We start from the raw sequence: 24317 nt of genomic DNA on the forward strand, positions 1-24317 counted from the left end.
TTAGAAAAAACTTATAGTGCGTTCTTGGGGTTTAGGTGGTTTTAATCTGCCGGTTATGTTGCCGGCACGAGATATTTACTTAACAAGTGTTCAATTATAATAAGCCTTTCATTCTTTTTTTTTATAGTCTTCGTGAAGATGAATCATTGCAATGAGGGATAGTTAGGTAAAATATTCACAGATTGATATATTCAAGAGAAACATGTCGTCCTCTTCATGAAGACAATAACACTTTCTAGATGATACACTATTCACTTTTGTTCCCTGTGACTCTACTTTTGAGAACATACAATCATCAATTCAATGAATGAGTGATCTGTTTTTCAACTTTCACCAAACCAGCAAGTGAAACACGATGAACTCAAGGCTTTTGTCTAACGTCGTGAAGTTCGGGATTTGAACCTGGAAGGTCTCTGCAACGAAAGAGGAAATAAAAGGTTCAGTTTCAGACATTTCTCCAGGGAGGTCAGGTGAGTCAAAAAAGAGAGTTTGAAACCGAAGAGATGTACTTACTGTCAGAGAACTGAACTTGGCTCCTGAACCAGGTGAAGGACCTAAAGAGAAACAGATAACACAACTTGAGATTAAGACAAAGACAAACCTCTATACAAACTGTATCGTATTATGACTTTGTTGTACCTGCAAACTGTGGAGGCGTAGCAGGATTTGATGGAGATGGCGGGCCAAACAAAGATCCAGAAGCTGGTGGAGCACCGAAAACTAGTCTAACTGGTGTAGCAACGAGAGAAGACGAAGGTGCTGAAGCAGGTGTGTCAGGAAACAAGCCAGCTCCTGACCTTGGTAAGGCTGCAGGTGTTTGTGGAGCATTTGAAGACCCTGGAGTCGCTGAGTTATTAATAAACCCAGTAACTTGTGTTCTTGTACTAGTAGCAACAGGTAGATGGAGAGTTGGGTGGACCCTCTTAGCAGCAGCTTCCTGTTTCGCTGTTTCCCTTCGATCAGCCTCAAGAAACGGATCATTGCATTCTCCTCTCCGTCGCTGGTCAGCAAGATACGCTGTTCTCATCGATTCAATGTACTGGTGAATATTCTCTACCTGAAACACAACAAAATTTAAAACCGCTTACACGTGGTTTCTAAACTGAAGGTTCAGGATAACAAGTTAGTTACCTTAGCAGCCACATGAACAAAGAAGGCATGCACATTAGACATGACATTCGGAAGAGATTCCAAAACTAAAACATGTCGATTATACTTGTCAGAATCCAAAGCAAGTAACTGCTCCAGCTCCTCAACCCATTGCCGGCACTGGCCAAGATACTTCTCAAATCTCACAACTGTTTGGAGAAGAAAAGCTGTAGGCTTCTTAGGGATCCCACGGTAAAAGTAAGAAACTTGAACTGCTTGTTGTTCACCAGAGGAAGCTGGAGCTGAGTTAACTCCCTGCGCCTGAGGTTGCTGAGAATCACCACCACTAACAACAACAGCTCCTCTTCCTCCTCCTCCTCCTGGTTTAGAACGTCGGGATCTTGGCTGTAGCATCATGAAAGACCCAACAGCAACCTCTGAGTTACGAAACATATCTTTAACAGCCAACATAAGCTCGTGGAGAACAGCTTTCTGTCTGTCCATGGTAGTATTAATCCCACCAAGCTCCTACAAGTTTTATAAAAGACTGAGATAACTCACAAGAACAGTTCCTATATGATAATTAAGTGAATCATAATCATCTAAGAAACCTGAACAATGCGGCTTGCATCAAACCCAAAGCCTTCACTGGATAGAGACAAATCGTCAAGACGATTGCATTGATCTAACCTCTGGCTTTCACTACTGTACTCCAGTATCTTCTTTCTAAGGATATTCACACAAACAATAAGATCAAGGTATCATCAAAAGATTCTAAATCTAACGAACTACGTTCTTCAAGATTTTGGCAATTGAACAAAGAAGAGCAATACTCAATCTCAAGGAGAAGTTTCTGAGAATCGGGATGAAGATCAGTCCATTCGGTGCTGTAACTCGCCGGAGCTTGATCGTTCGTGAACAAATACAGCTGCTGCTGCTGGAACTGTTGCGGCTGAAACGACGGTGGTTGCTGTTGCTGCGGTTGCGGATGAGAGAAGAAGGAGATGCTCTGCGGCTGAGGCGTCTGTTGCGGAGTCTGAAACGGTGATTGAGGTGTCTGCTGATGTCGCTGTGGGGTAGAGAATGGATTGAACGACGACATTGCTGGATGATCGACGGCTAACGGAATCTAGGGTTCGTATATCGCCGGCGAGGACTTTGGAGTCGAGGGAAAGATATTCAAAAGCCCTCTTTAAACAACTGGAGGGAAAATATATAAATTAGTATTTAATGGCTTTAATTCACGTTTTTAACAAACTGGAGGGCTCTTTTGCAAATAAAGAAATATCTAATGAACTGTCAACTAAAACAAAACTGTAATGGCATTGAAGAAGAAGCACACGAGGATTTTGGAATCTTTAACGAGTTTTATTTTCTCTGTGGCTGCTTCTTGGCCCCGGTGACAAGTCGGAGAGCTTGGCTGGAGTTGTTGAGGATTGAAGATGATCTAGGGACTTGTGCTTTACGCTTCTTTAAGAAATCTAACCCTGTTTTCAAGCATTCTGGTGGTGGAATCTCCTTGTATAACGTCTCAATACTGCCACACACACACACACACACACAAGAGAGAGACAATGACATCAAATCAAATCAAAGAGTGGTTATAGAGTTTGTAAGAACCACGAAGATGATCATTACCCTGAGCTCTTTCGCTTTTTCTTTCTCGGGTGGTCTTTGTTGGCCTCCTCTTCTTCAGAATCCGAACTGTTTTTCTGTCTGTAAACGAGAGAAATTGTCAATCTTAAGTCCATTTTTCTTTAAGCACAAGGAAAAGGGATATAGAGTTTATATTACTTCTCCCGCTGTGCAAGAAAGTCAATGATGTTTTTGGAAAGGAACCCCTTGTTTGCCAGAGCTTCAGGGTCTTCCTCATGCTCTTCTTCCTCTTCTATATCTTCGAAAGTTTCAACCTTTCGTGGTTTCCTTGGCGTTATCTTCTCTGCTAAACGCCTTCGACTCTCTTTCTTCTCGCGGGCAACCCTACAGAAGAGAAAGCAATCTCATTTAAGTAATCTATAGATTTCTAACTGAACAAATTCCACAAAAAAAGAGCAAAGTACTAATCTTTCAAGACAGTTACATCTTCCTCCATCAACTCCTAACCCAACACAAGCTTCAAAAGAGGGAAGGTGGTGAGAATACAAACCTAGCCTTATTCTCTCTCTCTATCTTCCTCAAGGCTGCATCTTCCAACTGTGCCTGAAAAAAAAAAGCAAAACCCATTAGACGCTAAGCTAATGCAATTTCGACTTTACTGTTTCAGCTTAATCCACATAAAGACGGAAACAATACCTGTTCCTCTGTGAATTCCTCCGGTGCGCCGTCTGAGTCTGAGTCGGAGATGTGGTCTTTGTTATCTGACATCTGATTATTATCTTCTTCTTCTTCACCGGTGCTTTCTTCTCCGTCAGACGACGACACACACTAGGGTTTAACGGCTCTGCAATTTCTCAAAAACAGACGATTTCGATTCTGAGAGTTAATTAGTTGTTTTTCTCCTTTATGGTGGATTGCTATTGGGCCCTTGTTACAGCTTTTGTAAGCCCATTCATTAATCAAGCAACCAAAACTAGTTATTCGATTTAAAATAACAACAGCTGGAATAGCTCAGTTGGTTAGAGCGTGTGGCTGTTAACCACAAGGTCGGAGGTTCGACCCCTCCTTCTAGCGTTCTTTTTTATGTTTCCTTCTAGTATTTTTTTGTTTTTGTTTCATTTCATAGTTACCCAAATCTGTTGAGTTTCACATCTGGTAGAATACTCACCTAGACACATTAATCCTCTATGAAATCAAGAGAGAGAGAGAGAGAGTTCTTGTTTGTTACATGGAGATCACACTCACATTTTTTCTTTCTTGAATACTGTCATCCTACTGTCAAAAGTCGTTCAAAAAAAGAATAGTGTCATACTACTGTCATCCTAAACAATGAAGTATTATTGTGTGAATCTGGACTATATACTTCTGTGTCTTCCTACATATTAAATACTTTAGTACGTAACTTTCACATGAAAGAAGTTTAAAGGCAAAAAAAAGAAGGTTATATACTATCAAGCTGGCCCAAACACCCACATGGTATGAGACAAGAATGCTATCAGCAAAAATGGCAAGAGACAAGAAAAAAACAAATGAGACAAAATCTACTCTAAATTGTATGAACAAATAAATGGTGTACACATATAATAACATTGCAGATAAAACAAATGAGACAAAGTCTAGTCTAAAAACAAATAAATGGTGTACACATATATATAGCATTGTAGATAAAATCAATTGAGAATAAATTGCTATCACTCTATAGTTTATTCACTTTATTGTAAAGAACACAAACATATGACTATATATCTACTCTCAGCCAACCAATAACAAATTTTAACTTTTGCTCTACTTTACACTCTCCAACCCAAATCTATACAAGGTTCCACTTCCACATTTTTGAAACATTATTATCATTACAAATCATCAAACCTTTTTTTCATTGATGCAAAAGCAACCTGAAACTGAAGTCATATGGTACTACTTGAACCAACTCCATGAGTGATTCTTCGTTCTTTCTTTCCACACACTTCAGAGCTTCTTCTCTGAGTTTATCAGGCAACTGAAGGCAAACCCAATCTAACAAAGATTCCACATCTTTTGCAAAATCTAGCAAATACCAATCTAATACCTTTGGAATCATTAGTTTGTTCCTCTTTGAGATCCATACAGATGCTTGAAGATAATCCCTCTTTGCAGCTTCTAGCTCTTTTTCTACACTTGTTGCTGTATAAATCCTTACCTTAATACCAAAAACAAGTTGTGTGTGAAAATGCTATAAACTTTTCCAAATTTGAGTGTGTATGATTCTAAAGCACAACTTACAGCAGGAGAAGACCAGCTTCCACAGGAGAGAGCAAAAGTGACCAAAGGTTCTGACCATTCCAATCCAAATGTGCTATGAGCTTTCATCTCTTCATGTGTTGCAGTTTTGGGACAATTCTTTTTAAGAGAATAAGATAATAAGCATTAAATTCGGAGTCAGCATAGAAAAATGAAAGAGAAGAAGATAAAAGAAACTTACAAACTTTAAGTGATATGGAAGTCTCAAGATGAAGTGTTCAATTGTGATAGCATTAAGTGAGTGTCCTCCTACAACTATTATTGCCTGACACAAGAAAGAGAAGATGAATCTAAGAAACAGGTAACACACATTTAAGCACAATGGTTTCAAGTTTCGGTTTTAGAGTATAAACCTTTTGCATAAGGGCAACAACCATCTCAGGGGTCTGAGGGATCCCATGCTCCAAGAAACCCTGCGAAGATTAATTGCAAACAAGACATCAGCCTTCTTTAACAACATCTTACAAACATGTCTTTCTATCTATCATACTAAGAAGTCTCACATTCATCACACATGAGTTATAAGTATTTATCCAGAATGCAAGCTTCTGCTGGTGGCTAAGACCGTCTAGATTTACACCTGAAAGCTTATTAAGCAGGAACCTGTAGATAGGAACAGTTACACAAACATGAGTTTAGAGTATTCAATTTTAATCATTCTAAGAAGACTTTCACAGTTTCATGTCATTTGTTTAGGCGAGATGAGATACTTACTTGAGACGATGGATCAGAAATAAAGCATTGATTCTTCTCCCAAGATCAATGGAAGATGCATCAACAGAGCAAAGATTCTTGTATGCACCAAGCTCTCTTGTTCTCCATTCTGAACAGTTACTATATGGATCCAACACAATGTCCTTGGACGAGATAATCCTCAAGATAATACTCACCAGGCATCTCAGTAAATCCTCTGAAACTCTGTTTGCTGCAGTTCCACTTTGCAGCGGTTCCGAGACACTCTCATGTGCCTTGTCTTGGTCTGCTAATCTATCATCTAGCTTATTCAAAGTTTTCTTAAGTCTCTTCTCAGGTGATTCTTTGTCCTTCTTGTCTTTTAAACCGTTACTAGAGGTCTGATTCTCTTTCCCTCTCACATCAACTGGCTTAGTAACAACACTGCTTACATTTGGTTTAGGCGATGCTTGTTTGTCATTAACTGTCTGATCAGAGGAGAAGAGTTTCCTACTTGAGATGCTTCTGCTAGGACTAAGAGACTGTTGATGCTTTTTAGGAGGAGTGATCATAGATTTCAACTCATGTTGTGACTTGGATTTAGATCTCTGGTGTTTAGTGCTTCTAACGGGAGAATTCTCGTTCAGACCGTTACTCTTGGAAGAAATGTAAACAGCTTCTTGGTATAGACCTTGTCTGAAGCTAACAACTTGCTCTTCTAACCGAACTACTTCCTCTTCAAGAACAGCTACTTCAGCAAGAAGCTCCAGTGTCTTTATCAGATAAAGAAACAAGATTCAGATACAAAGAAGCTCCAGTTTGATGATATTAATATTTTGGATCTTACATGTCGAGGGAGATAAGAGGGAAGACGAGGTAAAGCTCCTAAAGGTCTAGTGAAAGCTCTCTCCAATGCTCTATGCACATTCTCCTCTTGTCTCAGCTTCCTCTTTAGCTTATCAACCTGATCACAAAAAAAAAAAAAATTAGATGCGATTCATCATCAAATCAAGAAAGTTGTTTCTCAAGAACTTGTCATCATACATCTTGTAGCAAATCCATTTTCTTTTCTTTGTTAGCTCTGCGCCGATTAGCTAAAGTTTCATTGCCTTGGGACACCATCTTCTTCTTCTTTTCCTCCTTTGCGGATTTCAGAATACCACCAAACATTACTCATATAGAACAAAAAGGAGTTTGTAAAGAAACTATTGATAGTGGAAAACAACAAACAATCTTCTAGATAACAATTGAGTATCTATCACTTTCAATGTGACCAGTAACTTCACTAAGAATAACTATTCTATTAGTAGGATAGAAAATAAGCAAAGATTTTGTTGTGAAATAGTCCAATGTTGAAGCCAAGAATCTTAAAGAGATCACCAAGAAAGCAATCAAAATTGGGTTCAGAAGAATGGAAAGTGGTAGAGAGAGAGAAAGAAGAAAAGTTACTTGAGTGGTGACATGCTTCGAAGGAGCTTTCATGGAGGAAAAACCAGCTCGAACACTAGTGTTCATCGCTTATCTTTCTCTCTCTCTCTCTCTCTCTTCAACTATTGCTTTCTCTCTACTCTAACTGTGATATAAACCCAAGAGAGAGAGAGAGAGAGACCACATCAAGATAAAAAAAAAAACAAAACATAGAGACAGAAGTAAAAAGAAAGATAAGAGTTAAATGTTTTAAGTATGTGTCTGTAATAAAAAGTGTAGTACTAGCTCTTTGATATATGAAGACAGAGCGGGGAAACTTGAAGGTAAAGCGACCAAGAAGAAGCAGAGAATTGGTTTTAGTTGAAGCTTTGTGTTTCCCAAAGAACTACCATTGTTTTTTATTTAATCCATATAATGTATAGTTGTTGTATGTATAGATGACTTTGGTCATATAATCTCGAACAGAGCAAGGAAGAAAGTCAAGACACCACAGAATCTCTCATTGGATGTGAAGAAGTAGTAGATAACGACTTGATATCAACCATTTATGATGTCTTTAGATTTAGAAATTGTGAGAAATGAAAAGTATACTTTCTAGGAGTTGAATGAAGGATGTAAGATCTGAGTTAGTGAGGAGTTCTTGAGCTAGCTGGTTGGAAATTGTGAGAGATGTGGACAACCATAAAGAAACGACTTCTTTTGTCACTTATTAATTAAAATTTGGTATTTAGTGGCTTGGTGCTTTCGTTTTCTCTCAATCTTTTCAGTTCTTTCATTTATTTCATTTCAGTAGATTTTTTTTAAATGAATAATATAATGGTCCCAAATAGAATGATTTATTTATTTTTTAATTAAAAACCTATTTGTGAATTTTGCTTTACATTTCTAAATCTGAAATGCATCATTTCAAAGTCAATCTCATTTGCTAATTAGTTTAACTGGAGCCGAGCTTATAAATAACCAATTGATTATGGACTATATTTAACGTTTAAGTAATTGATTTGTAATAAGTTATGCAGGCTGCCTGTACTTAAATACAAGTGTGTTTTCAGAGTTAAATTATGATGCCTTTTAGAGAAAGCAAAGATAACGTGCTTATTAATTATGATGTTAGAAGAAAATAAATAAAAAGGTAAAAACTCTAAAGGTGCTGACATCTCCCTAGTATAACCTTTTTAACATTTGATTATTTTTCTTGATCAAACATTTGATTTTTCATTTCTCGCTTCTTCTGCTGTCAAAACGGGTGATTCGCATCAAAAAGGAGAGTGGTAGTATGTTATTATACCATCAATAATTTGATTATTTTAATCAACTAACAACGCTGTTATATAATTATTAATTAATGATAAGAAAAGAACCAGTGGATTAGGTATAAATTATGAACGTAAGTAAATGATACTTTGGCAGATTCAATCAAGCATTAGCACGTGACAAAGCTAACTTCGCTTTATAACTCATACTTCCACTTTCAAGTGGACCAACCATTCTCTATGTATGCATATAGTACATAATTTAACTTCCTTCCATGTTATCACATTCTAGTGACACAATTCTATGTTTTTATACCAAAAAAATGGGCGTATGTTTTACGGTTATCTGCTTGTTCAGCTTATCTCGTTAATTCCTTTGTAACAATATGCCATTGCCAGCTCAGCTGTTGTTAACCCATATAAGCATGGCTCTAAAAGAATGAATACTATTTTTAATGGGTATAGTTAATAACTAGATAGCATGTACACTACAAAAGGTCGACGTCTTTATTTCCCAATATGTAAATCACATCTTTCACATATATTATTATGTCCATTTCCATTTAAATCGAATATTTGAAATGTAGCTAATAAACTCATCCGAGATAAGAACAATGACAACTCATTTACAAATTATAATCATTACCACTACAATCATTCTTGTATGATCATAACATGCTATTTGTAGACCTAATAAATATATTAGATAACACATAATTGTTTGCCTCTTGCCTCTTCTCATCACATGCCATCAATGGATCTATGTGGTGCTGATAGTAACGTATAACCATGACGTCTCATAAAAGGATCCTAACGCAATCAAAAACATAAACTTGCTCATGTGAATTTGTAATTACGTATAAGGTAACATTTTGGACCTATATAGCTCCTTTTCCCTTTCTCTGTATTGTTACCACAATTATACACATCAAGTCAGCTCATATCCATTGATCGGTCCCCAAGTTTTCAATGATTGGTCAATTTTTTCTTCATTTTGATAGCCATTGTGGTCCAATAAGACAAGTGAATAGGGTCCAACTAGGGCTAACGTACGTGGTAAATCGCATGTTCACTATCACTTATGAGCGCATGCAAGTGAAAGTACATGTCAAAACATTACGCCATATATATACACTTGTTTATATTTTCTTTTTGTCAATGACAATATATATATACTGTGCTATATACAAAACAAATAGCCTTTTTATCGACAGCATATTTTGTCAAAAACTGTTTGTTTTGTATCATTAGGATTTAGTCAGCCTAAAGAGTGTTTTTGTGTCAGATTTTTTTTTCTGATAAAACATTAAGGTTACAACTAGAATACAACATACATGGTAAGTAGCTTCGTTAAAAATGTACATGCAAACCAAAACTACTTAATTGGTTATACCAATGCAATGTTCTAAACTCAGTATAGTCAGCGCCTAAACGATTTTATTTTTAAAATGGTTACAGATGGCACATTTCCAAAATCAGTATAGACAGCGTTTAAAGACTACTCTTCTATAAAAGGCCTAATCACCATTTAGCAACTTTTTAAAACATTGGAACATATACAATAAAGAAGTTCAAGGTCTCCTAAACCAATACTACTTAATTTGCAAAGGTTCTGTGAGAAGAAATGAACTTCAGAGAATCAAGATCTCCTAAACTCTAAACTCTAAATGTGATTTTTTGGCTCGTACCTAAAGTAATCTGTAACAGAGATTCACTATACTTTGCGAGCAAAAGAATAATTGAATATGAATATGATTTTCATACATACAATTTGACTTTGTATTCCACTTTAATAAAGATCAATATGAGACATATTTGGGAATCAAATTTCTAACAGTTGGTTAATATCTCAGCTCCATGTTTGGTTATAAGAATGGTATGCTCGAACTGCGCAGAGAGACTTGCATCTTCTGTTATCACGGTCCAATCATCATCCCACATAACCGGTTTTATGCTTCCTACCGTAAGCATCGGTTCTATGGTGAAGGTTTGATTCAACACCATGCGTCCAGCTTCATTGTTCCCTGTAGAGCAGATGCAAGTTTAGAAAGTATGTGAATGACCACAAAGCAATTCAACAAGAACAAACTTACGGAAGTGAAGAACAACAGGATCAGAATGGAAGACACGTCCAATACCATGGCCTACAAACTGTCTAACAACTCCATACTTATGTTTATCTGCATGATCACTTGATAAAGATATGATTTTTCAATATGAAGTAGATGAATAAACAAATACTAATTGCTCAAAGGGAATCAGTCTCTTACTGAATGGTTTTGCCGATTTTCTTGTACTTTACTCCAGCTCCACATATTGATATCGCTTTGTCTAGAGACTCCTTTGTCACCTACACCACACTCAAAGTCATAAAACTCTCATCAAACTATTATTATAAACCAGAGTTTTCATAGAACTGATTGTACCTGGACTAGCTTTTTAGCTTTCTCGTCGACATCTCCACAGAAGAAAGTAGCTGAAGTGTAACGGCCCGGTTCCTAGCCCAAAAATTTATTAAGGAGAGCCCGTTAAGACTGCAGTCCATTAGGGTAAATGACCTAGGGTTTCCTCCTTTTCCTATAAATGAAGCTGCCTCCTCTCACTTTTCTCTCATCCTGAAACCTAAGCGAAGCTCTGCAGAGATTTAGAGAGACTAGGAAACCCTAGCCGTCAAGCTTCTCTTTTCCTCTTCTCTCTTCTTCTCTCAAGCCTCTCTCTCTCTCCCCTGCGCCGTGTCTCTCTCTCTCTCCTTCTCTCTCTCTCTCCTTCTCTCTCTCCTCTCTCCCTCCTCCTCGCCGGTGTCATGTGGTGGTGGTGGTTGCAGCCGATTGGTGGTGGTGGTCAGATCTCGCAGCTCTTTTGTTTCCTTGTTCCAGATCTGTTCAGATCTCCTCTCCCTTGCCTCTTGTTCCAGATCCAGATCTAGGCTAAGGTGGAGTGTTTCAAACCCAACCTTCTTTCATGGTCCTGTATACTCCTATATGTTGGGGTTAGGTTTGATTAGACCCTGTTTGGGAGTTAGGTTGATAGTACATGGTATTGCTAGGATGATAGATGAATGGATCATGATGCATAAGAACCCTCATATTGATAAATGGGACTTGATGAACTGAATTGAATTGTTGTGGTAATGGCTGATTGGTAGTTGATTCTTGTATGTTTGGTTGTGTTGTCCCATGTGTGGTTGTGATTGAAGTTAGGATGCTAGAGAGAAATAAATGCTAGGATGATAGATGAGCAATGATTATAAAAGTTATTGAAGTAGAACTTGAATGCAATGTGTATTGTGTGACACCGATAACGGGTGGCGTCTAGTGATTGAGTCCAAGTACAAGTAGGAATGAAAAGGGAAGTAATTGGGAATGGGAAGGGTTAGGTGAAAACGATAAGGAAGTGAAAGGATAAGTAAAAGTATGAAAGAATGTTGTTAAGGTTAAGCATGGGTGGGAAAGCATATAGAGAGTCTAAGGAAAGTAGGTGGGGTAAGTAGTCCACGCTAGGTATCCATAGGAGATGTGGCGAATCCACATGAATATGGAAGCACCCATAGGAGATGTGGCCAATCCACATGAATATGGGGTAGAAGCCTAGTGGGGGGCTACCCACTGAGGAAAAGAGGAAAAGATGAAAAGATGAAAAGATGAAAAGGATATGCATTGTAGGGTTCTAGCTCATGGTCGGGTACAGGAAGTTAAAGAAGTCATAGGATCGAGTCGGACTGGTAAGATGAGTCGGTTAAGTCTAGGGATGGCGTGTGTGGCAATGAGTGAGATCATTGTATTGATTGATTACTAGGTTGTTAGAAATGAATGGAAGTGTGTGTAGAAATTACAGATGGTGATAGGAAATGATAAAATGCATTAACGGATTGTAGTGGCTAGTCAGTCCTAGTTCCCGCATAGAGTAGTATAGAGTGTCGTGCGGGCAGGCTGGTCTAGAGCCACTTCACTGAGTAACTTGTTGCTCACCCCCTCCATTTCCATTTTTTCCCTGTGCGCAGGACTGTAAGTAGAAGTATATGGATGTGGGTGTGACGGTATTTCAAAGAAGGTTATGCGCTCGTCTCTCGGGACCAGTAACGGGACACGTAGGGTTGTCTAAATGAGTAGACACGTGTCCATAACGCCCCTTCGATAACCCCGGTCGGACGCCGGGGGATCGGGCTGTTACAATTGGTATCAGAGCGGGTTAAGATCCCTTAGTTCCGTCCTAAGGGATCAGCATTTCCGACGTTTAAAAAAAAAAAAAAAATTGTTTTCATTAAAAGAAAAGAGTTTGTGAAAGTTTTGATTCTCCTAAAAGTTCTGAAAACGATTTCAAAACCACCCACTATATTTATACTTCTAGTATGGTTCTGATCGGATGTCTACTTGAAGGATGTCTTCGACAATCAGTAACGACCAGAGTGACAATTACGGGTATCGTGGACCTGCATGGTGGAACTCGATCTACACTCGGACTCAGCGCACCATAAAGGAAAATGTGGTACCCTATCGGTGACGCCCATTGACGAAGTTTCATCGCCAGACACATGAGTTGGAGTGGTTGGAGAAAAACCAGAGATGGAAACCCGACTAATGTAACTACCGAGAACGTGAAGGTTGTGGCGGATATCATGGGTTTAGAGGAACATTAGAGGTGCAATGAAACAAGATGAAGTCATAGGTCAATGAAGGTATTTTCCGAGGAAGGACATATATCTAATGGAGGGCTAGTTCTAGGATATCCGCCAGAGAGACATGATTGGAAGGGAATACAATAAGGATGTAACCCCTGAGGAGATTTATCGGGCTACCTGGATAGGACCGAGGGAGTATAGAGAATGATAACCATGGGAGTGTATGTGGTACTGTTAATACCTCTCGACGGTGTGAACCTGCATGGAGACCTGCTGGAGTTGGAGTTTGGAATGATATGAAGTGACAGAATTTTGGGATGCGTATTTAGAGATGTAGCAGTGTTCGGGGATGTTGCAGTATGTTAGGAATAGTATCATGGCTTAGCGAGAATCTATACAGAGGTCAAAGATTAATGAATAGGAAGGGAGCTAGGAAAGAAGACCGGGGCCAAGCACATGGAGTTAATATATTGTATTGGCACGTACTCATAATCCTCGATAGGAGAGGAGAGTAGTCCTTAATGGAATAAGGATTAGGACATGGATATAAGCTATCTTGATGTTGAAAGCTGAAGGGTTAAGTGGAAAGGAAAATGATTTGTATTTGGAAGTGAAAGCTCTAAGTATTGGATATCCCCTATGAGAACTATATGAACAATCATGTTGAATCCCTTATGCTGGACCAAAGTGGGGGAGATCAGAATCTCGAGCCTGAGATGATCCATGAAACCGCTTAGCAGATATAATTGTTGATGATGAGCTGCTTTATTAAAGGATAGAAGAGGTACATGACCATCAGAGAATTACGTCGACAAGAGTGGTGGTGATATGGAAATGCATATGAGAAGGAAGCAATCTAGGGATGAGAACGCTGTTGGGGAATCGATTTGGGATTTAAGAGGACGTTGGATCTCCGTGAGGAATATGGAACCTGGTCTGTTGCATGAACTATTAGATTTCAAAGGACGAGTTGTTTACCCATTTTGGTTCGGGATGTTAAAGTTGGAGTATCGACACACGGAATTCGGGGACGAATTCCATTCAAGTGGGGGAGAATTGTAACGGCCCGGTTCCTAGCCCAAAAATTTATTAAGGAGAGCCCGTTAAGACTGCAGTCCATTAGGGTAAATGACCTAGGGTTTCCTCCTTTTCCTATAAATGAAGCTGCCTCCTCTCACTTTTCTCTCATCCTGAAACCTAAGCGAAGCTCTGCAGAGATTTAGAGAGACTAGGAAACCCTAGCCGTCAAGCTTCTCTTTTCCTTTTCTCTCTTCTTCTCTCAAGCCTCTCTCTCTCCCCTGCGCCGTGTCTCTCTCTCTCCTTCTCTCTCTCTCTCCTTCTCTCTCTCCTCTCTCCCTCCTCCTCGCCGGTGTCATGTGGTGGTGGTGGTTGCAGCCGATTGGTGGTGGTGGTCAGATCTCGCAGCTCTTTTGTTTCCTTGTTCCAGATCTGTTCAGATCTCCTCTCCCTTGCCTCTTGTTCCACATCCAGATCTAGGCTAAGGTGGAGTGTTTCGAACCCAACCTTCTTTCATGGTCCTGTATACTCCTATATGTTGGGGTTAGGTTTGATTAGACCCTGTTTGGGAGTTAGGTTGATAGTACATGGTATTGCTAGGATGATAGATGAATGGATCATGATGCATAAGAACCCTCATATTGATAAATGGGACTTGATGAACTGAATTGAATTGTTGTGGTAATGGCTGATTGGTAGTTGATTCTTGTATGTTTGGTTGTGTTGTCCCATGTGTGGTTGTGATTGAAGTTAGGATGCTAGAGAGAAATAAATGCTAGGATGATAGATGAGCAATGATTATAAAAGTTATTGAAGTAGAACTTGAATGCAATGTGTATTGTGTGACACCGATAACGGGTGGCGTCTAGTGATTGAGTCCAAGTACAAGTAGGAATGAAAAGGGAAGTAATTGGGAATGGGAAGGGTTAGGTAAAAACGATAAGGAAGTGAAAGGATAAGTAAAAGTATGAAAGAATGTTGTTAAGGTTAAGCATGGGTGGGAAAGCATATAGAGAGTCTAAGGAAAGTAGGTGGGGTAAGTAGTCCACGCTAGGTATCCATAGGATATGTGGCGAATCCACATGAATATGGAAGCACCCATAGGAGATGTGGCCAATCCACATGAATATGGGGTAGAAGCCTAGTGGGGGGCTACCCACTGAGGAAAAGAGGAAAAGAGGAAAAGATGAAAAGATGAAAAGATGAAAAGGATATGCATTGTAGGGTTCTAGCTCATGGTCGGGTACAGGAAGTTAAAGAAGTCATAGGATCGAGTCGGACTGGTAAGATGAGTCGGTTAAGTCTAGGGATGGCGTGTGTGGCAATGAGTGAGATCATTGTATTGATTGATTACTAGGTTGTTAGAAATGAATGGAAGTGTGTGTAGAAATTACAGATGGTGATAGGAAATGATAAAATGCATTAACGGATTGTAGTGGCTAGTCAGTCCTAGTTCCCGCATAGAGTAGTATAGAGTGTCGTGCGGGCAGGCTGGTCTAGAGCCACTTCACTGAGTAACTTGTTGCTCACCCCCTCAATTTCCATTTTTTCCCTGTGCGCAGGACTGTAAGTAGAAGTATATGGATGTGGGTGTGACGGTATTTCAAAGAAGGTTATGCGCTCGTCTCTCGGGACCAGTAACGGGACACGTAGGAATGTCTAAATGAGTAGACACGTGTCCATAACGCCCCTTCGATAACCCCGGTCGGACGCCGGGGGATCGGGCTGTTACATGAAGTATCACCGTTATAACCCTGTAGAGACCAATACAACAAGCATCAGAGAGTAAACCTAGTGAAGGATTGTGAAACACGCAAAAGAAGACAACTTACGTTTAAGTAAACCGTGACATCAATGTTGATTATATCTCCATCCTGCAAAGTTCAAACATGGATACAACATTTTATTAACGATTCACAAGTAAAAGACACTCAAACACACACACAAACACACCTCAAGTGGTCGTGAATCAGGGATGCCATGGCAAATGCATTATGCATTCACTGACAGAAGTGCAAACACTTTTAGGGAAACCTCCATAGCCAAGTGGAGAAGGATAAGCTCCATTCTCTATAATCATACTGTGAACCGCTTCATCAATCTCATCCGTGGTTACACCTGGCTGTCTCTCAAAACAGAAAACAAAACAAAACTGATGATTGTTCTGTAAGAGTGGGAAAACAATTAAAAGTATCCGCAAAAAAAAAACAAAAAAAAAACACATTTCATAAAAAAACACATTTTTCGGTCAAACCAATAAAACCGCACTCTTCGACCAAAACGGTAAAAACGAACTTTCATGTCAAAATCGTAAAAACGCATTTTCCCGGCAAACCGCAAAATAGCAAAAATGCATTTTCCTGCCAAAACCGCAAAAACACATATTCTCGCAAAAACAGAAAAAACGCATATCTCGCCAAAACCGCAAAAATGCATTTTTCCGCCAAAACCGCAAAAAACGCATTTTTCCGCCAAAACCGCAAAATACATTTTTTCTCCAAAATCGGAAAACATATTTTCCCGCCAAAACCGGAAAAAACAATTTTCCACCAAAACCGGTAAACGCAATTTTCCCGCCTAAACCGAAAAACGCAATTTTCCCGCCAAAATCGAAAAAAAACAGTTTCCCGCCAAAACCACAAAAATGCATGTTCCCGCCAAAACATGCAAAACCGTATTTTCCTGTCAAAACCACAAAAATGCATTTTTCGTGAAAACACATTTTCGGCAAAAACTGCAAAAAAATATTTTCTGCCGAAAACGCAAAAATACAATTTTTCCGTTAAAAATGTAGCAATGCACATTTTCTATCAAAAGCGCGAAAATGCATTTTTCTGCCAAAACCATAAAAATGTTATTTTTCTATCAAAACCTAAAAAATATATTTTAATCATTTTATTAATTAGTCCACAAAAATGATAAACAAAGTGTTATGTCTTTTCTATACATTGTAAGAAACTAACAAAACAGAGTAAGTCCATATCATGATACTATACCTTCTATTAAAGAGAAGATTGGTTAGTCCGAAAAAGGTTCTTGATAATTGCACTGAAACATGCCTTCTTCCTGTAAAAAATCATCATTAGAATCAATGTCGCAATCTGGGAACTCGAAAGTTTTAATCTTTTTGTTGTTGTTGTTGTTGTTGTTAACAGAGTATGAAAACAGAGAAGAACCTAAGTCGATGCGAAAGAGGTGGGGAAGAGGTTGTGTTGATCGCATAGAGTTGTTGCCATGAAATGAAGAGTAGATTCTTCGCTGCAGAGACTTAACGGTGGCCATTTGTGTTTTCTCGGCGAGGTTTGGCTGTCAGGTTCGCCGTCACACTTACACTCTTTGTTTTATTGGTGGTGGGAGAAAGCCATTGATAGTGAGCTTTAAATGGGCCTACTCATTAGTTTAAATATTTCAAAAGAAACATTTTTTATTTAGTAAACTTACTATCAGCCATCTAAAAATATACAGAGAGTGACATCTAAACATTTTTATATTTAAAAAAAAAATAGATTGAAAAATCGATTTTTAAAATATTTTTTTTTCTTTTTAATAGTATTGATTAGCCATTTAAACAAAAATGAGTGACATTAGCTAAATATTAAAAAAAAAATTATTTATTTAATAAGAACTACTATTAGCCATTTAAAATATAAAAAATGAGTGACATCTAATTTTTTTTATATTTCTGTAATTGTTTTTGTAAAATAGATTGAAGAGATAAGGTGTTCCAAAAAAAGTATAATAGATTGAAGACATGTTTTTTATTATGAGAGCGTTCTGAATTGCTTGGCCTGAGTTTCAAGTAACACATTATGTTGCACCTTATAAATCTTCCATTACTAAATTAGCGGTTCAAGTTCTCAGCAAAAGGGTTGAACAAACAAAGCTAAATGAACGAACGTTTAGCAACTTATGTACTTTTTTTTAAATACCTTATACTGCAAGCAATTAAATACATCTTACAAAGGAACTAAAAGATCCCTAACAATATATATATTTCTTAACAATTGTTGCTCCCCTTAGGTTAGACCTCTTCAATGAAATCTCCTGAACTCATGGAACCGGTTCGATTCAATCCCTGTTTCTCTAACCAATACGTTATTAGAGCCTTAACCACTTGCCGGAACCTTCTCCTATACGTTGGAAGCTTAGATACGCTCCGTACCATTCCCATCATTCTACAGCACAAAGAAGTAACGTCCAAGTTTCAGAACAGAATCAAAGAAACCATAAGGACTCATCTTTTCTATGTAAGAATCTTTACCTTCTGCTGATTCCTAGAATTTGAGCAGCTCTAAGGTTTTCTTGAGGTAAGTTACCACTATTGTCCCAAGCTTCCATCCTTTGTTCATGGTTTCCAAAGAGAACAACTTTCTCTAAGTACCTAACTTCACTTTCTCCAAGTTTTATCACTCTAATTTGATCTTTCAACACCATAATTGGATTAAAGAACCAGTCCAAAAACTTGTCCTGTGGTCTATTCAAATGTGTCACTTCAGAGCCATCAAGCAGAAGCACTCCATGAGCACCAGCTTTAATAGATCTAAGCAGTGTATGAAGCAAAGCATAAGAAGGAAGTCCAACATTGATAATCGATGATTCGTTTCCATGTCTTCCCTTTAAAGACTCATATAGATCATCTGGTGTTATCACTCCTTGGTCTAATAGTTCTTTGCCTTCCATCTCAAACCACCCCATCATATGCTCCCAAATCTGTTGAAAAAGATCTCAAGTGATGAATGTAAGAACTAATGTGCTAAGTTCAAAATGAAGATTGAGATATACCTGAACCATCCTCACTTCTTGTATTGCTCCTCTAACAGATACAGACCGAACCAGGCTTGGTACTAGCATAGCTGGAGGTTCTACAGAACCTGAACTATTGACTCTGCTAACAGCTGAAGGGTGAACAACCACAGATACTTCACTTGAGAAGGATCCGTTTGTCATTCTATATCTTGGCCTATGTGTAGTAAAGTTTATTGGTGTTAGAAGTATGTATGCAAGAGAAAATATATGTAATAAAGGGTTGAAAAGAGACATACTTTGGGAAGATAGTTCCTTCTCTAAGGTAAAGCCAATCATTTGTGTACTCATCAAACTCTCCAACCACTGCAATCACATAAGACACTCCTCTTCTAAATGACCTTTCCTGAAACACAACTACAGCTCCATACAACCCGACAAAGATGCTGGCGAAGATGGTCGTCAAGACAAATCCAATGACGATAATAGGCCATAGAAGTATTGTTAAACCAGCAACTGGGATGCAAGCTATCTCAAGGAATGGTCCTTCTCTATTAATAGCATCTTGAGCTAGTCTGAACCATCCTTTGAACAGAAGGTAAGGGCTTTTAACAACAGCTATTGCAGTGAAAAGAGGGATGTCTATAACTAGTCCTATAATCCCTACAATGATGCATCCAGGAACATGAATCAACCTGCAAGAAGAGATCACACATCAAACACACAAGAACCAGAAAGAAACTCTGTGTTATAATCTTGAGCCTCTTTACCTAAGAGTTTGAAGCTCATCTGAGGCAGGGGATTCTCGCAGTTCCTTTAAGTAAAGTGGATAAGAATGGTAACAAAGATCTGCGAAATCGGTAACCACGGTACAACTTCCTTTGATTGTTCCCCAAGTTCCATCCTAATAGTACATAATAAACAGAGTCAAAGTGATATGATTCACTAAAGAAGTACTCAAGTGAAAGTTATTTTAAAGTACCACAAGACAGTGGAAGAACTTGTTGGACTCAGTGTCTTGTCTGAATGCTTCAAAAGCAGAGATCCATGGAGTGAAGAATCCATAGCCAACACCAACAAGGACACTTATTGCTATACTTAGACCTAACCATATACCAAACAGTGCAGGAAGGGCCACCAAGATTGCTAGTTTCAGAGGAATATCAAATCTGTTTGTCCTGAAATTTAGAAGAAAACACAAAAAGACCATTTGTTTATGGAAGTATTCTCATTGAGAAACAAATTTTGCAGGAGAATATGAGAAATAGAGTTTGAATATATACTTTGCAACAGTGTAAACAGTCCAAGTAACATGTGCAGGGAACAAACCAAGAATCACTCCAACGTTTCCTGCTATTAATGTTAATCCAGCAATTGGACCAACGATCAAACCTGCATGTATAAGAGAATCCATTATCAATGAGATCAATCATGGAAGCAGAGAAAAACAGAGCTTAAAGACAGAACCAAGAAAGATTGAAACCTTTGAGAGCACCGAGAAAGAAAGCAGAACAGAAAGCAAATATAACATAAGAGATCTTCAGACAGCTTCCGAGGTTATTGACGACAGCCATATAGTCTCATGGGAAGAAAATCTCAGATATTCTTGGGTCAATTTTACAAACTTATAGCTCTGCAAAAGATCAGAGAGAGAGAGAGAGAGAGACGTGTTGTACAAGTCTGCGAATGAGATGGTATCAGAAAAGTACAAAGAGGGGTGAAGACAAGAAGAAGACTCAAACCCAAGAACCCGTTTAGAGAAAGAAATAAATGTTCAGAGAAAGTTTGAATTACTTTGGAAATGACATGAAATAATGGAGTAAATTAATTAGGTGATAGGAGAAACTTGTTGGTCATACGTGTGTAAATACGCTATTGGGTTTTGGCAATATATGGTTGCAGGTAATTACAACATGGCGTGCCCAGCAAACTATACTGATTTTGACATCCTTATGCCTATATTTTTAATATATTTCAGCATATATTTTCTTATGTTCTTCACCTTTTGGGGATTTTATATTAAAATAATTGTGTATATTTATAAGAAATGAACTCTTATTATTAATGAAAGAGGATTCATACTCTGTCAAAAGACTCAGAACATTATTTCGTCTGTTAAAACATTATGTAAGTTAATTCTGACATCAAACTTCAAACATATAGAAGTTTCCTGTTTGATAATGAACAATATTAATATCATCTGTTCTTGTATATAGATACCACCACATGCTATAGTTTAATGTTGTTTACCTTTTAAGTTACGGCCGTGTAATTACTGAAAGACTTTGTGTTATGGTCAAAACGATTTAATTATATTCAAAGGCATTGGAGATGGTCTAAGGCTATTGTAATTCGACAAACTCATTTTCAAAGTCAAAACTAAGGAATGTTCTTCTACATGTACGGGCTCTTATATTATTGCTATACAATATACAATTATTACAAGTATAAACTATATGACAAATTTTCTTCATTTAGAGTTTTGACCTTCAGAAAGTAGAAAACTGGTCGCAAAATTCAAATGCGATAGTCATATCATAACAGTACTAAATGATCTAGAAGACATTCAAACGGGTATGTTGCAAAAGATGTTATTATCCGTAAATATTTTTGAAGATTTGTACGAATAATTGAATCATTTTAGTCAAGAGTTTGCTGTTTCTGTATTTCAATTCAGGTTAGCAGATAAAATAAAGTTTGAAAATTCTTCAAACGGATCTATACGAATACCAAGTTCTTATAAAAAAGACATCAACTTTGATTATTATCTATTTAAATGAAATTCGTATCAAAATTTCTAGAAATTAATTTATAAATGTAAGCGGTATGGGTACAAGTTAACGCGCAAGCAATAGTTCTACCAAACAAAAGCTATATAGGTCATATGTATATAGCAATCCCTTTATAGAAACTAACACGTATAAAACAAATCAGACAAGATTATAAATTTGATAGTTACATAATAATCACAGTCACATGTCAACTATTGCACAGTTGATTTATTTATGCCTTTATCCAAATGTTCCAAAAGAAAAATTCTTCCGAGATGAATAAAACTGTGGAAACGCAGCGTTATGGACAAAAGTGCAGCAGAGAGACAGGCAGCTTATGTGTATCAGCACAAAATATTGATGTCTCTAGAAAGAAAAGTCATGAACATACATTTTGAAGCTTCAGAACCCCGCTTAGTCAAATAGACAGTCCTTCAGATCGTAGGAACCATGCATTGTTATAAGATCTCAGAAATCTGCAAAACGAAAGCATATTCTAAGCCAATCATCAAAGATTAAAAAAAAAAACAGCAGAAAGTTCATCGAATGAATATACATTGATTGGCATCTCCGCGATGATAATGCCGCTGCTCTCTTCAAGGCTTTTGAGAGTGGTTACTTCACCTCCAACAACCATGTTTATAACAATCCCACCTTTAAAAAGAGAGAAAGTTTCAAAATGTTAAAAAAATAGGCTTCGATGATGATAATGAAGAAAGGAGTTTTGTTTTCACCTGAAGCTAAGCAAGATGTTAAACGCCTAGTATAAGTTTCCTTCTTAGCAGGAAGCTCGTAGTTGATGAGAACTCGTGAGGAAAGAGAAGACTCTCCAGATGAAAGCATCGGAAGACAAACATCAGTCACAACCACCAAATGAGATTTCTTTTCATCTTCTTCTTCTCTGGTTTCACTCTCTTCCAGACCTTCTTCTACTACTGCAGAGTTAAGTTGCTGGTTCCAGTTGATTGTTGCTTGTCGGAATTTATCTAAAACCGAAGCTCGTTCTCTCTCTCCCAGATCACTGTACTGCGCACACACGCAACAGACACTGAATGTGAACATAATCTAGAGGAAGTAACCTAATGTTTGTCTTCAAGTAAGTGAGTCAACAAGAAGGAGCAGTTTGTTGTCGAGTACATTAGATCTCAAATGATACATACAGTTCACAAAGAATCCAGTAGATAAAATAAACCAAATTATACAATCTAATGTCAGATCGAAGACTGATCATTGTGAACAAACAAATGATGCAACAACAAAGTATGTTTCGAATCAATAATGGTGGATTCTCTACAGATACAGAACACTACAGGAAGACGTTCAGTGTGAAACTTAGTCTAGAGGAAGGACAATGTAACATAATCTAATGCTGAAGTGAAGAACAATGATCATGATGAAGCAAGCAAGCAAGTAATTTACAAGGAAGGGTCTTTTGGAATCAAGAACATTAGATTCTCTATGGATACATAATAATACTACGGAATTCAAAATCAAAAACCGAAGAAACCAGCTCTGCTCTGATACCATACAAAACTGTATGAACTTAATCCGTTAAATCATCAATGTTCATATATATACACTGAGTAAGAAGCTAAAGGAAAGTTAAACCAGTGTTGGTTATCACTACAATATAACCGAATTAAACCGGGAGTAGTATACTCAATACCAACCAAAAAAATCAAGAGGTTGACATGTGAAAGCTGAGAAAGGAGAAGAAGAGAGTAGTACCAAAGCAGCAAAGGAGATGTAAGGGAGAGTGGATAAGGAAGAGGAGACGGCGTCGAGTTCATCGCGAGAGCTGCAACAGACTACAATGGGGAGCCACGGACGACGTCCTAGCACTCCTAGTAACTCCACCACTGTCTCCTGTGCGTCGAGTTCAAAAATCTGAAATTGTTCTCTTTAATAAATGAAAAATTGAAAAATACCATTTTGAATAGGGGACGGTCCACGGCGAGGTAGAAATGCAATTGCTGACTGACAAATGAATAAGAAGACCACAAAAGAGGGGTTTTTGAGATTCATAAACCTCAGAAAAGAAAACTATGTGGAAGGTGAACCTGGAACGAGAAGGAGATTGAAAAGCTGTAGATTGAGCTTCCATGGACTCCATAACTACTCTTACGATCACGGCGCCGCTTCGCAACTCAGGTCAGGTCACGACTCAAACAGAGAAGAGAAGCTCTGTTTCTTTTGGTGTCAGTCAACAACCTAAATGACGTCGTTTGGGCGTTTCATATTTGTTTACTTTTTTTCTTTTTTTTTCGGGGCAATTAAATATAAGCAATTTTCTCAAATAAATATTTTTAAAATTTATCACAAAAATAACACTTAACAACATAAATCGACTAAAATAATATTCTTTTTGTTTTGAAAATTTTAATTTATTTTTTATTTTCTTAAATTTGAAACCATATCCTCCAAATTTCAATCAATTCTAAATAGTAAGTATAGATTAGTTAAAATTTGAATGTTACTTTTTAATAAAATTTATTTTATTCATTTTTTTGTGTAAATAAACTAACTAGAAAAAAAAGGTAAGGGAATTTTTCAATTAATATCTTTCTCTTCGATATCTCTCTTTTTCTGCAAAACTTTTTTTTATTATATACAGTTTTTCCAAAAGTTTTTTTTTTTTTTAATAATCCAGATATCCGGACTTCTCTCTTAATCCGACTATTCAACCACGTCCAACTGAAACTGATGAAAAATGTTCTAGAGCCCAAACGAAAACCATGTTAAATTTACTGTGGCCAGAGCTCGAATTTGTGATGGCGGATACCTCAACCGAAGTTCCTTTGCCACCAGACCACAAGGCCCGGTTTTCCCAAAAATTTTCCATCCACAAGG

The 24317-nt window shown here is 37.8% G+C and overlaps 5 protein-coding genes, 1 non-coding gene and 1 pseudogene across 7 annotated transcripts; 1 reads left to right on the forward strand and 6 right to left on the reverse strand.

Moving 5' to 3' along the window:
- Positions 1-159: 159 nt before the first annotated feature.
- On the reverse strand, positions 160-2250 carry LOC103835013 (nuclear pore complex protein NUP58). The gene is made up of 6 exons (XM_009111104.3): positions 1923-2250; positions 1701-1815; positions 1132-1617; positions 640-1057; positions 514-554; positions 160-413 (listed from the first exon to the last, which is right to left on the reverse strand). Exons 1-6 carry the CDS (start codon positions 2189-2191, stop codon positions 375-377), a joined length of 1368 nt encoding a protein of 455 aa, XP_009109352.1. The 5' UTR covers positions 2192-2250; the 3' UTR covers positions 160-374.
- A 20-nt stretch (positions 2251-2270) lies between these two features.
- LOC103835012 (uncharacterized protein DDB_G0286299) lies at positions 2271-4068 on the reverse strand. 2 transcript variants are annotated; one of them, XM_018653460.2, is made up of 5 exons: positions 3382-4068; positions 3236-3282; positions 2884-3069; positions 2728-2805; positions 2271-2626 (listed from the first exon to the last, which is right to left on the reverse strand). In XM_018653460.2, the coding sequence occupies exons 1-5, from the start codon at positions 3451-3453 to the stop codon at positions 2458-2460; spliced, it is 552 nt and encodes a 183-aa protein (XP_018508976.1). In that variant the 5' UTR covers positions 3454-4068; the 3' UTR covers positions 2271-2457. The 2 variants fall into 2 exon arrangements, with proteins under 2 accessions (XP_018508976.1, XP_009109351.1); XM_009111103.2 differs by having other exon boundaries at positions 3236-3288.
- On the forward strand, positions 3686-3759 carry TRNAN-GUU. Its single transcript has one exon. It is a non-coding gene; the product is annotated as a tRNA-Asn (tRNA).
- Positions 4069-4338: 270 nt separating the features above from the next.
- LOC103835014 lies at positions 4339-7659 on the reverse strand. Its single transcript, XM_009111106.3, has 10 exons — positions 7348-7659; positions 7087-7210; positions 6682-6777; positions 6485-6601; positions 5680-6410; positions 5469-5568; positions 5319-5378; positions 5147-5230; positions 4948-5064; positions 4339-4864 (listed from the first exon to the last, which is right to left on the reverse strand). The coding sequence occupies exons 2-10, from the start codon at positions 7150-7152 to the stop codon at positions 4562-4564; spliced, it is 1674 nt and encodes a 557-aa protein (XP_009109354.1). The 5' UTR covers positions 7153-7210; positions 7348-7659; the 3' UTR covers positions 4339-4561.
- A 2379-nt stretch (positions 7660-10038) lies between these two features.
- LOC103835543 lies at positions 10039-16930 on the reverse strand (annotated as a pseudogene).
- Positions 16931-17822: 892 nt separating this feature from the next.
- LOC103835017 (uncharacterized membrane protein At3g27390) lies at positions 17823-21335 on the reverse strand. Its single transcript, XM_009111108.3, has 8 exons — positions 20180-21335; positions 19980-20088; positions 19679-19874; positions 19467-19600; positions 18996-19391; positions 18736-18913; positions 18215-18663; positions 17823-18128 (listed from the first exon to the last, which is right to left on the reverse strand). Exons 1-8 carry the CDS (start codon positions 20268-20270, stop codon positions 17975-17977), a joined length of 1707 nt encoding a protein of 568 aa, XP_009109356.1. The 5' UTR covers positions 20271-21335; the 3' UTR covers positions 17823-17974.
- Positions 21336-21617: 282 nt separating this feature from the next.
- LOC103835018 (eukaryotic initiation factor 4A-I) lies at positions 21618-23705 on the reverse strand. Its single transcript, XM_009111109.3, has 6 exons — positions 23528-23705; positions 23396-23444; positions 23196-23333; positions 22202-22493; positions 22024-22121; positions 21618-21943 (listed from the first exon to the last, which is right to left on the reverse strand). The coding sequence occupies exons 1-6, from the start codon at positions 23578-23580 to the stop codon at positions 21926-21928; spliced, it is 648 nt and encodes a 215-aa protein (XP_009109357.1). The 5' UTR covers positions 23581-23705; the 3' UTR covers positions 21618-21925.
- Between the last annotated feature and the right edge of the window lie 612 nt (positions 23706-24317).

Source organism: Brassica rapa, chromosome A08 (genome assembly GCF_000309985.2).
Source record: "Brassica rapa cultivar Chiifu-401-42 chromosome A08, CAAS_Brap_v3.01, whole genome shotgun sequence".
Taxonomy (NCBI): domain Eukaryota; kingdom Viridiplantae; phylum Streptophyta; class Magnoliopsida; order Brassicales; family Brassicaceae; genus Brassica; species Brassica rapa.

Coding starts and splice junctions, on each gene's coding strand:
- LOC103835012 (XM_009111103.2), bottom strand. CDS start 3,453: ATGTCAGATAACAAAGACCACATCTCCGACTCAGACTCAGACGGCGCA. Junction 3,289..3,381: donor AGGAATTCACAGAGGAACAG/GTATTGTTTCCG, acceptor TTTTTTTTTCAG/GCACAGTTGGAAGATGCAGC. Junction 3,070..3,235: donor GAGAGAGAGAATAAGGCTAG/GTTTGTATTCTC, acceptor TCTCTTCTGTAG/GGTTGCCCGCGAGAAGAAAG.
- LOC103835014 (XM_009111106.3), bottom strand. CDS start 7,152: ATGAACACTAGTGTTCGAGCTGGTTTTTCCTCCATGAAAGCTCCTTCG. Junction 6,602..6,681: donor AAATGGATTTGCTACAAGAT/GTATGATGACAA, acceptor TTTTGTGATCAG/GTTGATAAGCTAAAGAGGAA. Junction 5,231..5,318: donor TTGTTGCCCTTATGCAAAAG/GTTTATACTCTA, acceptor TTCTTGTGTCAG/GCAATAATAGTTGTAGGAGG.
- LOC103835017 (XM_009111108.3), bottom strand. CDS start 20,270: ATGGCTGTCGTCAATAACCTCGGAAGCTGTCTGAAGATCTCTTATGTT. Junction 19,875..19,979: donor ACTGTTTACACTGTTGCAAA/GTATATATTCAA, acceptor TCTAAATTTCAG/GACAAACAGATTTGATATTC. Junction 19,601..19,678: donor AGTTCTTCCACTGTCTTGTG/GTACTTTAAAAT, acceptor ATGTACTATTAG/GATGGAACTTGGGGAACAAT.
- LOC103835018 (XM_009111109.3), bottom strand. CDS start 23,580: ATGGAGTCCATGGAAGCTCAATCTACAGCTTTTCAATCTCCTTCTCGT. Junction 23,445..23,527: donor CAATCTCCTTCTCGTTCCAG/GTTCACCTTCCA, acceptor TTCATTTGTCAG/TCAGCAATTGCATTTCTACC. Junction 22,494..23,195: donor ACATCTCCTTTGCTGCTTTG/GTACTACTCTCT, acceptor GTGTGTGCGCAG/TACAGTGATCTGGGAGAGAG.
- LOC103835013 (XM_009111104.3), bottom strand. CDS start 2,191: ATGTCGTCGTTCAATCCATTCTCTACCCCACAGCGACATCAGCAGACA. Junction 1,058..1,131: donor TTGTTCATGTGGCTGCTAAG/GTAACTAACTTG, acceptor GTTGTGTTTCAG/GTAGAGAATATTCACCAGTA. Junction 555..639: donor TACGCCTCCACAGTTTGCAG/GTACAACAAAGT, acceptor GTTTCTCTTTAG/GTCCTTCACCTGGTTCAGGA.